The sequence below is a fragment of the Ammospiza nelsoni genome, chromosome 13, assembly GCF_027579445.1.
Source record: "Ammospiza nelsoni isolate bAmmNel1 chromosome 13, bAmmNel1.pri, whole genome shotgun sequence".
Lineage (NCBI taxonomy): Eukaryota > Metazoa > Chordata > Aves > Passeriformes > Passerellidae > Ammospiza > Ammospiza nelsoni.
In genome coordinates, this window is record NC_080645.1 from 18,394,516 (window position 1) to 18,413,047 (window position 18,532).

The 18,532-nt window shown below is 38.4% G+C and overlaps 1 protein-coding gene across 2 annotated transcripts in view; it reads left to right on the plus strand.

Moving 5' to 3' along the window:
* The window catches only part of CDH13 (cadherin 13), a 442,261-nt gene that overhangs the window by 245,732 nt on the left and 177,997 nt on the right, over positions 1–18,532 (plus strand). For both annotated transcript variants that reach the window (XM_059481271.1, XM_059481270.1), the window contains exon 6: positions 8,765–8,909. In XM_059481271.1, coding sequence (XP_059337254.1) covers positions 8,765–8,909 — 145 coding nt within the window. The remainder of the gene's footprint in view (positions 1–8,764; positions 8,910–18,532) is intronic.

Consider the following 18,532-nt stretch of genomic DNA (forward strand, 5'->3'; position numbering starts at 1 on the left):
CACCCCATCCTATGTGCTGGAGGAGACACCTTGTGTCACAATCCAATCCTTCTGCGATGGGAGATTTGCAGCTCTGGAATTTTAATGGGCTTTGTAAGGCATGGCCCTTGCAGCCTGGTCATCTCAACTGTGTGAGCAGAGACAAATAAATCTCATCTGGTTCTCTTTTCCTGCCTTCTAAGACCAACCTTCCAAAAGGTGAAGTTTAGGAATGCTATGGAATGCATCTTACAAGGCTGTGACAAATGCAGTGTATAAAGTATGGTGATAGCATTTCAAAGTTTGAATAGCAGAGCAATTTTATTTACAATAAAAGCAAATTTTTCAGCAACTCCACCAGGAGAACACTTGTCTCTGAAGTGTTTTCTTCATTGGCACTTGGATCCCAAGCACTCTTGTTTTTCTCTTGGATGGGCTCTGAAGGAGTCCTGGCTGCAGCTGTGCCCTGGAGCTCCGACAGGGTGGGAGGATGAGCTCCAGGATGTCACCCCAGGAATGTGACAGGGCTGGAAAAGGCAGCAGCGACCTGGAGGCCCTCCAGGGCAGCCTGTAAAATCTGTACAGGTGCTTTTGTAACTTGCTTTGTTACTCAAACACAGGGACACCTGAGCTGCTCCCTCTGTTGTGCTATCAGCCTGGGTGATCCTTGCCTTCAGAGACCTTTTCCTCCTCGTTTGCAGGAACAGATGTTTTACCAATAACAACAAAGCCAAATCCATGTACGTGTGATATATCCCTGGCATTTGCACTGACCTTTATTTCTAATGCCTAAAGAAGTTTTTTCCTTGGCACTGATGCATTTGGGATCTTGCATTTTAGTTCTTGGTCTGATTAACTGCAGGCTCTCTCTGACCCTGTTGCTTCTTGCATCTGTTCAACTCTTGCCACTTCCTCCACTTTTGGAGTTATTTTTGAGCAGCCAGAATGGTGAGCAGTGTCAAACAATGCCAGGAGCTATTTAAAAGTGCAAAGCCATTTTTTTTCAGTTTTTCTTTGCTAAATGTCTTTATTGCTTTTGTGGCGCAGCATAGAGTCTAAAAATTCTGCCCCAGCTTATGTCTTAATCTTTTATTTCAGCCCTACTTTGTCTCTTTTTGATTTCTTGAATATTTTTGTGGTGATTAGAATTGATTGCTTTGGTGAATCCTGATACCTCCTCTGTCTCCCTCACCCCCTCTTCCTTTTTGTTGAGGGGATCAACATGTGCTCTCTTGTGATATGGGAAGATTTTAATTAGATTTTAATTTACATGATCATCCTTAATACTTCTGCTCTGTGTGAAGTACACGTGGCTGCTTGAAGAGCTGTGCTGCTCCTCAGATTTGAGGGATGTTCTTCCCATTTGTTCACTGAGGTTATTTTTGGAGTGGGCATTCTCATTTCAGCTCCTAGATAATACTTAACAGGATGGATGCTTCAGAAGTTATTTTAATTTGATTTTTGTAGCCATATGAGAGATTCTTTGAGGCTTTCTCTTGTAAGGATGCATAAAATTATTTTCACTTGTGCTTTTGTGTCTTTAAAGTTGTAGAATAGTGTGTAACTGGGGGGAAAATTATATACTGAGAGGACAACTGGGTTTTCAAAGATCTTTCAAAGGTGTTTTGATTTTAATAGGATACATTATCCAGTTTCATAAGGCACTTTGAAAAATCACACTGTGCACATGTTGGTAGCTTAATAATCTTTGTAAATCTAATTTTACATTACTTGCTCAGCAAGAGATGGAATATCTCTATCAGTCTTGTGTTCAGAGATCAAAAACCCAGATTCAAGCTTGATTTAAATTTTGTCTGGTCTGTGGCTTTGGCGAAGTCATTTCATCTCTGTCTCCCACCCTTTGCTTATCTTATTTCTGCGACTGATTCTCTTTTGAAACACTCTGGGGCTGTTGGTCCCATCATAATTAATCAGGATAGTTCAGTTTGAGCACCTCAGACCTGCTTTGTGTCCATCCCAAAATGGGGATTTTGTGGGTTTTGGAGGGTTTGTAAATGCACCCATTTGCTCTGTGAGGGGGGCAGGATCCTGGAGCAGCTCCTGCCATCCCATCTCCTGCCCACAGAAGAGAGAATTTTGGGATAATGTCAGAATCTTCCCTTCTCTGCTCCCAGTTCCTTTGTTCCTGTGACTTTTTGCATGACATTAAACCCAGTTTTCCCTCATGCAGCCTGACTGTGTCCTAGAAAGTGACATTTCTCAGGGGGACTGGAGTTCACAGGGACACATCTGGGGGAAAACATGGACAGGAGCTTTGGAAAACTGCTGGTTACTAGTGCCTGATATTATATAAAATCTTAAATGTTCTGTGAATATCAAAAGTATATTTATATTATATATATATATGTATAAAATATTTATAATGCTTGCAAAGAATTGTTTATTAAAAATATTTAAACCTTAAAATAAGAAATCTTAAATTAACAGTCACAAGAACTCACAAGTAAATCTTGACTGGCCCAAACTGACTTGAAAAACCCCTGAAAATACCAATTACTGCTTGCTGACCCCTTTGTTCTTATAACTTAAAACCAGCCTCAGGAATAGGTGGTAAAAACTATGAGATGAAGTTATCCATTTTGTGGGTTTATTTTTTCAGTTGATATACAAAAATCTTCTATAAAATCCCAAACTGTTTATTTTATATTTTAATGAGACAAAAACATCAAAATAATTTTTAGAATTGAACATAAGGCACAGTTCATTTCGGTATAAGATTTTTATGAGTATGTAATTAATGTATTTTTTCTGCACTTTATGCCATCATTCTCTACAATTTTGGGTTTTTTATATTCCTCCTCTGTGATTTTTTTCATGGAAAAGGGGCCATTTTATACTTAGAACAGAGAAAAATTTCCAGGCTTTAAGCTGTACAGAAAACAACACTTTTTTAAACAATATTGTGATTCAGAGACACAGCTGGGGAAGAAAATGCATTTCCTGTGACACTAATGGTGGCACAGTGCATACATTCAATTAGATAATGAGTTCATAATTGCTTGGTTTCCAGCTATGGAGCAATTTACTACATTAAAACCAAAAAATATTAAATGCATGGCATTGTGGCTTCATTTTTCAGCAAGGAGCACATTCCAGTGATGGAATTTCCCAGGAATATTGTGGCTTTCCTGGATTGCCAGCGCCAGGTTTTCCTCTTGAAAAAGAGTTTGTGATCTTATCTCAAGGCAGCAGGAGCTGCAGGTACAAGGAGATTTTGGAACTGGCCTGTGCTGATTGAAAAATGGCCAAGAAAATGTTGTTGTGCTTTGCCCTACAAAGGAAAGGTGAACAATGGAGAGATTTACTGCACGAAAAATCATGAGGAAAATGTGCAGGAAGCTGTTATTTAATTAAATTTAATTAAGGCTCTAAGAGCTTTCTGACTTGGGCTGGTTTTGTTTAAAGAAAAAACAGTTGAAATAACTTGGGAATGTTGATTTGACAGTCACAGAAAAACCCCCATGGTGACAGTTTCAAATGCAACTTGAGCTTTGGAAAGGCAAAAGGTCCTTTTTGTCAAAAGTGTATAAATTTGGCAGAACTTGCTATGTTATACTTCACAAATTAAAATATGATTTAGACCCTGACGTTTGAGTCCACTGACGTGACTAATTATTAAAATATTATGCCCACTGCCTTAAAAACCAGAAATAAAAGCACATATTTGACTGTTTATAATATTAGATTCCTCTTTCTTTCCTTAAAATTTCTATTAATGCATTTACAAACCTTTACATCTGAAGTGATCAAATATGAAGTGACTCTTGCTGAAGAATTCACTCCTTGTCACTTTGCAGAGATAGAAGTCTTGGACTTTTAAAAAAAGTTGTTTAATTAATGCACAGAGTTAAGAGATAGTTCTGCTAAGAAAATAGGAACTGTGTAATAATTAATGTTTGAGATGGATGCAGTAGCAATGAAGCCTGTGGAAGATTTTCCTGGAGCATTTACATGGCTAATTAATCCCTTTCCACCTTGGCTCTGGCTCTGAGTGCAGGTGAAATTCTCTAATTGCAGGTAATGGTGCTGGGTTTGCCATCATCTGTACAGTTCTACTCTGGTGGTCGACAGAATTCTGTTTAACTCTGAAAAACTGTTTATTTTTGTTTGGCATCCTCTCCCTCCATCTCTTATGGAGCAATATAACAATTAGCTCATGTTTTATTCATGCTCTTAAATCAGGAAAATTTACTTGTAATTAGTTTCTAGTTGTCTGAATTATTGTCTTCTCTGAGTTGTGTTTGTTAGGTAATTGCATAAAGTTTTTACTACAACCTTGCACTATAAAGAGAATTTCTTTACTACATTTTATGACCTAGATGTGGCCAAATTTTCTTTTCTTACCAGGAAATTGCCTGAATGAAAGATCCATAAGTCCTTAGTGTCAATCCACACTTAAAAAATTGATAATAAATAAACCTAACAAGTATTTTCAATAATTAATCTGATCAATAAATAAATCTAGCAGTGATTAGAATCACTGAGGTTGGGGCACGTGGTGGTGTTGCAGTATTTTGGATGGTGCAGTGCTCCTGTGAATCTGGAAATAAGGAACAAGTAGAAAAACCATCTGTTGAAACAAATGGAAAACTTCCATGAGAAACATTCCTGTGGGCAACAAATTGGAAATTAAAATTAGATGGCAGGTAATGACTAAATAACCTGTCTTAGGCTTTAAAGATAATTAAGCACTAAAAGATATTCCAGATTTACTTATAAAAATCTCCAAATTTATGATATAATTTTATGTGGGCCATTGGCTGGCTGGCTGCAAAGTGAAAATAGACATTTATATGCAGAGAAGGAAGGTGGCTCTCCAGGATCATTCCACCAAAAGCAATAAATGAATGAAAACAACCCTTCTGTGAAGAGAAACCTTTGAAATTACTTGAAGTAATGGTAAGAACGAGACTGGTTATCTTTTCATGTAAATGTTATTGCTGACTGCAGAGTAGAAAGGATTCAAGACTGTTTAAAATAAAGCAGAAAGCTTAAAATGAGCAACTTTGAATAAGCTTAACTTCTGATGAGATCATTATATTTGGGGTGATGAAAGATCCTTGCTTTGCATATGCTGAGGGAAATTGAATGGGAAGCCTTGAAATAATCCATTTTCAGAAGGGAGAGGGTTCAGTGGGAGTTTGCCAGATAGGAATAGATTTTATCCTGCCTGCAGTTTGGGGGTTTATGCTTTTCCCTGTCCCATTGCTGTGCCTGATTTGATCAGTGATCAAATGATCAGGGGCACCAGCCAAAGTCTGCTTTGCATCTGATCATGGAGTTCTGTGCTGTGGGGTGCAAAGTCTCTCCCAAAACCTTGATTATCTTTTGTGGTTTGCATGTACGCTTGTGTCAGAAATGAAATTGGGATTTAGCTTCAAGAGCTGCTGAAAATCACAGGTTAGATGACGATGAGCATGACTTCATCATCATCATCGATTCATGGTTTGGGTTCATTTCTACCCCCATGAACATAATTCCATAATTTTAAGTGGGAAAGCATCAGTTTTTCACAAAATAAACAGCTGCAGAACTCTGCAGGCGGGGGTTTTTTCTTTCAATTTCTTCAAATCTGTCTTTATGCTTAGCACATGTCCTTGGAGCTGCATTGTTATAGTCAGGTAGGAACTTAAACCCTTTCTGAATGTGCCATTCCAATTTCTTGTTATCAAAAGAATTAATTCAGTATTTTTCCTACATCAGCCAAGTTTTACATTAAGACCAGAGAAGCTTTCTTGCCTTCTGCATTGAAAGGCTGAAATCTCACAGTTCTGTTAGTTGGGACAATCTCATTTCCCACCTGGTTTTATTTACAGCCTGTTCAAAGTGCCAATATTGTCTTTTACTTGAATGCTTTTCTCACTTGCATGTGTTGTGTTTTTGGAAATAACAATTTACTTCTGCTGTTATTTTGTGAGCAGGTTTTATTGATTTTTTGGTTTTGTTTTAATTTGGGTTGTTTTGTTAGATTTTCATGAGGAAGCTACATAAAATATCAGACAGCTTCTTTCACAAACTGGTCATATAAAGAATGATGGCCATAACTTCAGTGCTGCAGGTTTTTATTTTGAAAAAATTGTAGAATGGGTTTAAAAGGAGCTGGTGAGTTAACTCAATGATTAGGACAGGATTGAAAATTATCGTACAAAGATGAATAAAATAAAGTCCTCAACAATCTTAATAAAATGAAGAAGATATCATGTAGCTGTTCCTACAGACCTGTCATGCCAAATTTTTTGGACAGTTCCTCTCAGATGCAGTGGACTTGGCAAAGATAAAGTAAATCTACTTCAGTCATTAAAAAGAATCCTCTATTTTTTTCTTTAATCTGTGCAAGTCTGAGAAAAAACCCCAAAAACTGGTGTTAGATCAGCCTTTGTTTTAAATGACTTACAATTCTGATAAAGCTGCTGAAGCAGTTTTTTAAATTTAGCAAAGTCTTTGTTCTTTCCAATGAACAGCACAGTCACTTGATACTGAGAGATAGATTAGGAGCAAATTATCTTGAATTTGAAAATTAATTTCCTGGAATTTCACAGGGAAATATTGCTATTCTTTCACTTCCCAAAGCAATTAACATGGTTTTGATGAGTCAGTTTTACTGTGATAAAGTCTCCAGCTCTGGAGTCTTCAGCACAGGGATGATGTGGAGATGTGGGTCCAGAGGAGGCCACAAAAATGAGCAGAGGTACACTTCTCCTCTAAGGACGAGCTCAGAGACTTGGGGTGCTCAGCCCCAAATCTGATCACGGAGTTTTGTGCTGTGAGGTGTAAAATTTCACCTAAAGCCTTGATTATCCTTTGTGGTTTGCATGTAAAGAGAAGAAAAGGCCCCAGGAAGACCTTAGAGCCCTTTTCAGGGGATAACAGGAGGGTGGGGGATAAACATTTAGCAGGGCTTTGATAGGACAAAGAGAAATGGTTTTGAACAAACAGAGATTTGAATTAGATACTGGGAGAGGGAAATTAAAATAAGGATGGTAAAATATTGATGTGGTTTGCCCAGAGATGAGGTGGATGTTCCATCCCTGGAACGCTTCAAGGGCAGGTTGGGTGGGATTTGGAGCAACCTGCTCCAGTGAAAGGTTTCCCTGCCCATGGCAGGGGCTGGAAATAGATGAACTTTAAGGTCCTTTCCAAGCTAAATTATTTTATGATTCTTTTTTCAGTAGTTTCCAGCTGTAGCTAAAACTGTATCTGACTTTAATGTAGTTCAGGAATGGAATCACTTTTCCTTTCCCATCACATCCCGTGGCAAAGATTCCTGCATTGGCTTTGGAGCTCAGAGCTGAACAACCCCAAAAGTTGAAGGGGAGCTGCTCCAGAAATCTTCAGCTGTGCCAAAGCTGCTGGAACCATTCCAACCAGAATGTTTGTCTGCCTTTAAGATGTTAATCCATATAATAAAAAATAAGGCTTGGGAAAGGTTTGCAAGAACAATTTCCAGGCATGTGAGGCTAAGCAGTGTGTAGATGTTAAAATGGACTGTGACACTATTTACAAACAGTGCCTGTGAGTAGGTGTCTCACTCATAACAAATACTCCTACTCACACCCAACACATTGAATTAAAAAAGTGGAAGGTATTTATAAGCATAACAGAAAACAGAGAAAGGTGATAATAAGCCATCCATTTTAATAAGGAATTAGGATTCTGACCTATTTCTTTCCCAGCAGGATTTATCACTAAGTTATAAATAACTTACAGGTATAAGACAGGGCAATGAAGAATAAATTAACAGTATAAACAAAATGCTCAGAGACTTCCAGCCCCTGCTGGCTCCATTTTCTCAAGGAAAGACTGGAGAGAGTGATATTAACATCTGAGCTCAGGTTCATTTTCTGGCTGGCTTAACTCCATTAGAGTCTGGGGATGGGGGGGGCAGGTGAGAATGACAGTGGTGTCTCAGACATGTTTATTGCTGTATTTTATTGATTTCTTGTGAGGGGAGAGAACTGCAGGTATAGCACACAGTTGCAATCTAAATTGATTTCTCTGTTGTTTAAGAAGTTTTGGCGTGGTTTGCCCTGGTGACTCACTGGGGCCTTGCACTGTAGATGGTTTGGGGGTTTGATGTACAACAGGATGTTTCTGTCCAGTTTTTGGAAGTAAAGAAGGTCCAAACAAATCTTCAGCTTGTGAATACACCCACCTGATTGAGACTGAAGATGTTCTTTCATTCTTCCACACTTGATTAGAAGACCCAGAGAAATCTGAAAATGGCCTGACAAACACTTCATGCCGTCACCATTGAAAAAATGTCTGAATGTCTACAGCATTCCTGCTTTTTTGTTTGTTTGTTTGGTTGGTTTTCATGGTTTTGTTTTCTGTTTGTTTTCAATAAGGCTTTTGGGTGAGCATTAATGTCAATTCTACCATGATAATTCTATGTGTGTCCACTGGAGTGTGTTTGATAAAAGCAAAGAAACAAATTCTAACCAAATCTTCACATGAGTAGGATCAACTTTGCAAGGGGTCTTGTTTTTTGGGGTTTTTTAAAGCTTTGGGGTTTTTTAAAGCTTTTTAATTCTTTGGGCAATGTGGCAACTTCAAGCTGCCAGGGGATATCTCAGTTTGAATGTACATCTGTCCCTTCCTTTGTTTGGAGGAGAAATCTTCCCTGAGCCTGGTCCATAAGACCGGGCTGCAAGTGACATCTTTGGCAGGGTTTGGCCACACCAACGCTCACCAGAACTCATTTTTTCCTATCTCCTCTCACTGTGACAGTGACCTCATGACTCGATTCCTTTTTCTGCTCCCACAGCTGGAGGTGGAGGTGGTGGATATGAACGGGAAGACCTTGGACGGGCCGGTGCGCTTGGACGTCTCGGTCATCGACCAGAACGACAACAGGCCCATGTTCAAGGAGGGCCCCTACGTTGGGCACGTCATGGAGGGATCTGCCACAGGTGAGTGCCAGCCACCCACAGCTCTGGAAATTATTGTGTTTGCAGGAGTCCCCACGGCAGGGAGGAATGATCAATCTTACTCCATGTTTTCAGAAGGCTAATTTATTATTTTATGATATTATATGATATTAAAGAATACAGAAAGGATACTTAGAGAAGGCTAAAAAGATAATAATGAAAACTCTTTCCAGAGTCACAGCTTGGCCCTGATTGGCCAAAGAGTCAAAACAACTCACAGCAGAATCAAATGGAAGAATCACCTGTGGGTAAACAATCTCCAAACACATTCCACATGTGAGCACAGCACAGGAGAAGAAAATGAGATAAGAATTGCTTTCTTTTCCTCTGAGGCTTCTCAGCTTCGCAGGAGAAAAATCCTGGGCAAAGGGATTTTTCCAGAGAATGTGAATATGACAGAGCCTGAACAAATCCTCTGTTGATAAATGCATTATTGTCACTCTGTACAAGATTTCTTGCTGATTTGGTGGCTCATTGGATTCTTCCTCTGTGAAAAGAAGCAAGAGCAGTACAACTTAAGGACAACAGGTAATAATTTTTTGAAAAATGAGTCTCTGCAGTAACAAAAAGTAAAAGGAATATACCCAGAAATTAGTTGGAAATAGGAGCTTTGATTTAGGTTCATGTTTTTTCTTCATCTCTGGAATCATGGAAGACAGCCCCTAGGATATGATTAAAATTCAAACCAAATACCATGAGCAATTTCTGTGCAGAGTGGGAATTTCACTTTTTTTTTCCTGTAAGTTTAGGTACTGGAAGGGTTGTTTTTATTTGTTTATGTAGCATGAGTCTGGTAAATAACACAAATAAATGGGAAGTACATTAGACTAATGTTGTAGGGAGATTGAAATACTGAACAATGCTGATAAACAGATGTTGTAAATGCAGATACAACCGTTGCAACAAAACAAAAACACATTGATAATTAAAGTGAGTAAGGAAAATGTTCTGATTAAATTTCCTGTTGATTTTGTCTGATGAGGAAATTCTGCAAGAGTACGATACGGTTTCAAGTTTTAATGTGGGTATAACCATCCAAGTTAAACTCTTCCCTTATATTCTGTGCGCTTTCTGGTGAATTTTGCATTTTCACATTGAATTCTTCATATCTAAAAACCTGTGGGTATGAAATACATTACAAGCTGCTCCTTCAACAGATTAAATTTTTGAGGTAAATGTTTATTTACCTAACTTGTGATAAACATGTAATGAAGATATTGATGATCCTTTCAGCCAAACAAGAAATGTTTCATATTTGAGAATACAGCTGCCAGCAGAACTCTCTTTTCTTTTGTAGGTCTCTAGTACATTTTTTAACTGGCAATCCTCTATTTTTATTATCCATAAACTCTCCTTGTTTTCCTTTCCTTCCCACTCCTTATATTGAAGTTTACACTTCTGATTCAGTAGAGATTTTTCTCAGCCCACCTTCCAGTGAATTCTTCTGTAATAGTTTCATCCATTTTCTCCTATTGCTGTTTGGTACTCACTCAGGTATCATTTAGCATTTTGATTGTCTTTCCTGTTGGCCAAAGTTTGAATAATTTTTCTCAACTTTCCCTCCCTTACCTTCCCTCCCTTACCCTCCAGGTATTCATCACATTAAACTTCATAACCTCATTTGCCTGGTGTCAAGAGCACCAATGCTTGCAGAATTATTTTGTGCACGATGGAACCTGTGGAATCAGGGTGGGCTGGAATCAGTCACAGCTCTCTGTGCAGATGGCACCCACTCAGCCTCCATTTCCTGGCCTTGTTTTCCATAGTTCTTCCCAGCTTCTGGCACAAATCTTCAAATTATTCATCAGGCTCTGCTATTTTATCACAGAGGTTACCAGAGAATATTCTGGGCTTGAAGGGCCCCCCCAGCTGTCGTGCTGCTCCAAGTCAAAGGTTGCACTGCACAGCTTGAGAGGAATCCTGATGTGTTGGCAAGTGGAATTCCTGAGTCCTTCCCTTTGCATTGCACTTGTGCTGCATTTCATTGCTGAAGCTGCAAAAGGAAGGATTTGGATGGGAATCTTGAAGGAATTTTGAATGAATTAGAGATGGGATCTCTGAGTTTTTAGATGATGATGTTTATTTTTCTTCTATATAGGTAGGAAGGGTGACTTCAGTCACATCTTCACAGCATGCTTCAGAAGGTCATAAGATCCTTAGTTATAAGACCTTTTAAAGATTTTTTGATTAATAAAATGCTGTTAATAAAGATATTTATATTTTTGATCCAACACTTAAATATTTCATTTTATGGATTCATAGTGTAAGCTTTATTAGTTAATTTTGTTATGATACACAAACTTAAAATTCTGAATTTTGAACTTTGGTTTACCTTTGTAACTACTTTAATTTTTTTTGATATTTTAAACTCTAAAACTCCAAACTTTCTTTGTTTTTAACTCAATGTGTTTCTGTCTTAAAGCTACATTCTTGCTTCTGTTGCTCAGAAATTACATAAACACAGAAATTACAGTGAAAAGTTGTGCCAAGCCCCTTTTAGGACTCTTTTTTTCTCTTCTATCTGATATAGATATAAATCCACCAAAACTGGAGAAAACAGTGTATGATTTTTGTATTTATTTAATCTATGAATAATTAAAGAGCCTTTTGAGCACAGTCCCAGTGAGGATGGCTTGGATGGTGTTTAAATAATTTTTTTTTTATGTTGCTAAGTCCATTCACATTTTTGTGTGTGTGACTTTTAAGCTCCCAGTAAACACCACTGGTTATTTGGACACCTACAATTTATGTGCCATCACACTCCTGGAGAGGCAAAACCTGCCTATAATTACTGAGAGCACAAACTACATTACAATGAGTATTCAGCTGAATTTCAAGCTAGGGCTTGCCAGACCTTATAATTAATGATAAAATATGTGACTGCTAGGTGATATTGCTACAGATTTATTTCTTGATATATCATTCCTAGGGAAATTTAATAATATAGTTAGTTACAGTAAATTAGCTCTTTTCAGGGAAAATTGTTATCGTTCTGAAAATAGCCCAGAGTTAAATCCTATCAAAGTACACTCAAATGTGTGCTTAAAGTGACCACAGATGCGCTGAGATTTCTATTAGGCCTTTTCCTGCAGGGACTGCAGACTTGGAGGCTTTTTATCATAAATAAATGAATTGGAAGACCAGTAGAAACTGTTTGAAGACAGGAGAACCAGTTTGATTTGTTGTTTTTATATTTATATCAGCTCCCATTCCTGGATGAGGTTGCAGTCAGCACATTTGTACCAGGAAAATAATGGCAGAGCCTGGCTCAGTGACACTGATGGCAATTTCTGGACTGACTGTAATGGGTTTTGTGCTCGCTGCACTGCTGATTTCTCACGTTTTTGTTTCCTGAATTATGACCCAGTTTATTTCCTGTAGATCTCTGATTTTCCCAGCTGCCTGCTCAAGGGTTGAGGAGCTGTGTTGTCAGCAGCCTCACCTGAGCACATTAATGAGGGTGGCCCCAATCCCATGGATTCCACAGGCAGGCAGAAACCTTTGGATATCTCACTTTTAGAGATTGGAAATTGGAGGAGGGTTCAATGAACCTGGCATCCACCTCATTTCTCTTGCTGGAGGCACTTGACAGAAATTATTTTAAACACATCTGACATGATGTGACTTACAACAGTGTGCTGCAAACCCAGTGGGGTAAAATCTTAACTGCAGTGGTTTAGCAAAATTGCTTGAGAATTGCATTTAAAGAAAGTAACTTGTTTTCTGTGCTGCAAAAATAGCCTGGATCCATTGCATCCCAGCCAAGGAGCCTGGACTGACAGATGTCTATAAATAATTGCTGGAAATAAAGGGACACTTGGAGACATTTAGAGAGGAAACAGAAGGAATTAAGAATAGCCTAGAGGGTTCTGCAGTATCATAAAATAGTAATTTGTGGAGCTGGAAAAAGGAAGGGGCTGAATATCATTTCACTCTGGAAAATAGTGTAGTGGTTCAGGTAAATGAAAACTGGTGCTGAAATGGTGCCTTTTTATTTAGAACAACCTGCCAGGTTCATTGATTGGCTGTTGTTTTTGATTTTTTTAATACTTACCCTAAGTTTAATACACAGATTAATACAAATGGGATTGTATATGGTAGATGGAGTCAAAAGAGTCCATAAAAGAGAAACAAAAGCCCAGCTGGCTTAGCAAAGTGACAAAAATAAATTTGGCATCATTGACTTTTACACACCTGTTGCCAGCTTTGATACATTTCAAATATTCTGGTACTGTTTTCCAGATTCTCTTTATTTGTGCCCTGCAATCCTTGCTGGCCTGTTGCAGAAGAAGGTTGCCAAAGCTGTAAAATGAATCAAATTGTGAAATGTCAAAGTCTTCTTCTTTCTTTTGACCTATAAATCCCAGGGGACAGAGGGAAATCAAAGGGTGTTTTACAAGCTATCTTTTTGCTGAAAGATTAATTTTTTTTTTCAAGTCACAAAGAACAATTAGAAAAGGATAGTAAAGGATATAATATTTTTTATTTAGGTAAAAGTAGAATCTGGAGTTTCCAGTCTTCTCATTCTGTCTGCACCAGGGTTAGGGTGACACTTGAGTCATTTTTGTCACAGAAGTTTCAGTGTTGTGCATAAATGTTTATTTCTTGGTATTCTATTGAGTTGGGTTTTTGCAGTATAAACTCAGAAGTATCTACAGATCTGACCTGCAAACAGAAATATCTCAGAAAATTCACCTCAAAACTATCTCAAAATTAAAGTTTGAACCTGAAGTTTTTTGATTCCTAGCCCTGTTACTCGCAGCAATATTCAGATTTAGAGGAGATTTGAATTGTCAAATGTTACATATTTAATTATGAAACTTACTGCTACGAGCTCTTGTAGAAAACAAAATAATAAATTGGAGTGAAACTGTGGATGAGGAAGCTCTGACTCAAAGGAAGCTAAAGAATAAATATTTATTTGTTAAACCAGCCTGGTTCACATCTTTTCCCCAGTCCTTCCTACTGGAGATGGAATGCTCAGCTTTGGGTATAACTCAGCAGAGCAGTTTCCAAGTTCCTTTTCTTACAGATATGTTCAGTCTTGGGCAAACTTGAAAACTTGCTGATGGCAAACTTTCAGCCATCCTTTCTTGGGATTAATCATCTGCATTTCAGCAAAACTCGGCTCGCTGCCTCAAAACCCTTTGTAATCTGGCCTGTAAATGTAAGGGATGGGAACTAGGTAGAAACATCTGTAATGTCAATATTTGAATTTCCAAGCAGAAGCCAAGCAGCAGCCAGGCTAATTATGCACAGCTGCTTTGTATATCCCAGTAGGAAATTTTTCACAGATCTGTGTGGAATAAAATACAGCTGTATATGAATATGGTTATTGTGTGTGTGTATAGATATATCTATTTTTTTAATATGTATGATGTGCATATATTGCAGAGAGATGAGCTTATATAGACACATATCTGATCTTTTATTAGGGATTCTGGGATATTTTAGTTACTGTGTAGGTACAGATTTGCATTTACTAATAATTTGTTGCATGATGGCAGACAAAGCTGTACATCCACTGTAATCTGCCTGCTGGAAATGGAAAGGAATAACCCATTAAAGCAAGTAATTAACAGGTTCTCAGGTATGCAAGTGTGGTTGAAGCAGTGCATTTGGAGGAAATTCAAATAATCTCGTGTGTAGCAATTAGCAGATCCCTCGGGCTGGGTCTGGGATGGGAGCGTGTGGGGGCAGGAGGCTCCAGGGTTCAGTTAGTTCTGATTTCCAGCAGAATGGAGTTAAACCCAGGGAAGGCTCCAGACCAGCGCAGGTGCACAGGTGGAGTTACTGAACTGCTTGGGAGGGCTGGAAATGAGTCACCAGCTTCAGTCCCAGACAGAAAATCCCCTTTGCACAAAAAATCTCCTTTGCCTTTCTGCACAAGTGATCTGTGTGCTCACTGCCTCTCCTGCTAAAATGAGCTTTCTTCTTTTTTTCCATAGTTACACACTATGTATGTACCAAAATTCATCCTTATGGCCAGATCAGCATTGATGCCTGATGTTTAAGGCTGTAAAAGCATGATGGTCTCTGAGCCTTGGGCAATTCATGGAGTGAAGTGCTCACAGCTCCCTGCACAGAGCAGTGATGAGTTTGGGCTCCTTTTGCGTTATAGCCCAGGCTCATGAAATAAAAATGAGTATCATCCTAATCAAAGAACAAATGAATTTTTTAAAAAAATACTGGAGTTCTTGCTGGGTACTGGAAAACAAGGGCTCAAATGAATTTGTGCAGTTTGGGATGTAATTGTTTGCAAAAGGAAATTTATGTACAAATTTACTTAACAGTGCCTTTTGCACCTGGGCTTTTGCACCTGTTTTGTGCATCTCCTTCTTGTCTCTCAGAAGAGCCAGGGATGAGCTTTAAAGCTCCGAGCACTTTGGACACATGAGATAAACTCATCCATGTAATCAATAAATTGAAAGATCCTGCGGTCGCAGGAAAGCATTCTGTGAAAAATCTCATGGCTGTGTGGCAGCCTGCAGGGAAGGAGCATGATGCAGCCCTCTGGCCAGGCTTTATTCGTGGTATAAACCCTCAGTTTGTGTTTATTCACTTCTAAATCACCCTTTGTGGGTATTGCCTTGCCATCCCCTCTGCAGGCCAGTGCAGGAGTCAGGGGCCTGGCAGCAGCCACTCCACCATATTTCACCCAGATCCTTTAAAGGCTCGTGGAAAGGGTGATAAATCCCCAGGAGCTGCAATGATGTGCCACAAATTGATGATGTGGTTCCAGGCTGGTGGCAGGGATGCTGCATTGAAGCCCCATCCCACCCACCCTGTGCTCACACTGAGCTGGGTGTAAATCCCAGGCTGGTGTCACCAGGGCAGGTGACAGGAACAGGGACAGTGCTCCAAGTGCCAAAGCAAAAAAACCCAGTAAATTGTCAGTGCAGGCATGCTTTGCCTCAGTGTGCCAATAGACACATCCATCCTACTTTTATTGTGGGAGACATGAATGGAAAACTCAGCACTGCACAATGGCAGGATTATTTATTCCCTTTCAGGTTAACCTGATTAATTTCAATTTTAACTGAAAGCTATTATCAGATAGTGCCTTAAAATTATATTTTAACTGTAGGTTCACATTTTTCTTTATTTTTTTTCCAATTTCTCCCTTTATTTCATGCCCTCACAGTTCTTCATCCTTCCCCACCATTAAATATTGGGAGTTTAAATTGCAGTCTGCAATCCCATGAAGTCACAAAGGAGTTGCACAGTACCCTTGGAAGAGTGAAAGCAATTGCAATAGGAAAGGAAACCTTAGTGAGAATGACCCCACAGTAACCTATTTTGCAGTATAAAAGTTTTGTGTTATTTTATAGAAATATTCAAAATAGTTCACTTGGCTTTCAGGTACTGAGCACAACTTCTAGAAAAAGGAAGTCTTTGACTTCTTCATTCAGATCAGATCTGTTAAATACAGAAAATGTCCCCTTTGCTCACCACTATTCATTTCCACACACAGTTACACTATTCCTCTATAGCACTTTTCCATGGCTGTTCACCAAAAATAGATGGGAAATTACATTTATTTTTAGATGTCAAGCTCTCCTGGAGAGCACCACTAACATGCTTGAAAGTAAGCAGGAGAGGCTTTCATAAAATGACACATTTGTACCTGAAGAACTTTCTGGAAATGTTGAAAAGTTTATTATTGGCTTTCTTGTGGAGGGAAAGGGGGAAAGGTGCTGTCAGCTGATACTGAGCTCGATTCACACTTGGGGAATGTGATAGACAGGTTGAAGGTGAGATCTCACAGTTCCTGCTTTCAATCCATCTTCTGCTCGTACATGTTGGAAACTCCAGCAGAAATGTCTTTTAAATGTGGTTTGAAGAAAATATTAACAGATACATGTTCAAGACAGTGATTTTTGGGGACACAAATGTAGCTCATCATTTCTATGATTTAAGCACAGAGCAGGAAAATATTTTGAATATTTTTGATGGAAAATACACAACTTCAGGTCCATGTTTCTATTGTACAAGTCAAAGTTCTGAAGGCAAAAAATTTTGATTCCAAAGTAAAAGAAAAAAATAACTGGGATAAAGAATTTTAACTGATTTTTCCTCAATGCTTACTTATACTTAAACGCCACTTGTAGTTTGAAAATGGAAATTACTATGTGTTGAGAATTATGTTGGTGACAATAGTGGATGTGTTCTTGGACAGCTCTGTCCCAGCTTCAAATCTGTGTTTTAACAGTGTGAATGTTTTAGTCTAAAATTAGAGTGGTAAAACATGATCTTATGAGTAGTAGAAGGATTTAATAAAATTTCAAGAGACAGGAATATTATAAAAAATGTGATTTTGTATAAAATAGCAATATTTTCCATGCAAACCTTATGGCAGCACCTCCAGGAAAGGAGATGTACATTGCTGGATGAAAATGTTTCCATTTCCTCTGTGGAATCTCTGAGAGAAAAACAAAATATGATTTCCATTATAAAGGTAAAGAGCGCAGTCTACTTTTAATATCATTTCCTTTTAATCATCAAAAGCATTGTCAGGAAACTTGGCAGGGAAATTTATTTTTAACATGGTTTTGAAATTGAGAGACACACCTCAAGACAAAGCTACTTTAATTAATGAAATAATTAGCAATACACTGCAGGTCTTGTCCATGGGGCCATATGATTACTCACTCAATTAATATATTATGAATTTTCTTCCAGTCTACTCGAGGGTGTAATTTTATTAAGCACACATGGAAACTGCATTTCTTGGCCTTGCTGATTTAGGCTCTAAAAGGGCAGAGTTTAGCTGATCTCACAGAGAGAGGTAAGAAAGATTTGTTTCCCCAGCTGGGTGGGGGCAAAAAGCACCCAAAACCAAAGTTAAAAAATAAATAAAAAAGCAACCAAAACCCCCCAACTCTGTGCATTCATTCCATCAAACCCTTTTCACTTCTCTCAGATGAAGATGTGTTATTTGTTGCTCCAAGCAGAAGTCTCTCATCTATAGTGACAACCTTTGGTCTTTGAAAATATTGCCAGTCTCAGTGTGTTTTTACAATCTGAATTTCATGATGTTTGATTAAAAAGGAATCTCTTGAACAGTCATTCTCTTTTACCATTAGCAGTTATAAACACAGTATCTTTCTTTAAAGGAGCTTTAAATTTTTAAAGAGGTGTTATTTGAAAGTTTTTTATCTGTCATTTCTTGCCATCAAGCCCGTGGTGTGTCTGAGAAGCTTGGAAGGCATCTGAAGTTAAAGGGAGTGTCTGTGAGAGATCTCTCTTAAATGACAATTCCTTGTGTCAGCTGGGATTGGCATGTTGTGAAATCAGTAGGAATGTCAGTGAAATTCACACAGGCTCACTGTTTCTAAAAGCCCCTGTACTACAAATCTGAGGCTTTGGAGATGGAATTGGCAACCATCCCTATTTAGGGCAGCAAAAACCATCCCAGCTCTTTGATTCATAATGTAGGCCTGGATTTCTTAGAATATACAAAATTTCAGAAGGAATTCTTAGAATATACAAAATTTCAGAAGGTTGTCAGCATCTCTGCTTGACTCTGTATGGGACTTTGCTGTCAGGATTTAATTCACCACCTTAATTTTCTTTTACATTTTGTTGCATGAACCATTAATTAA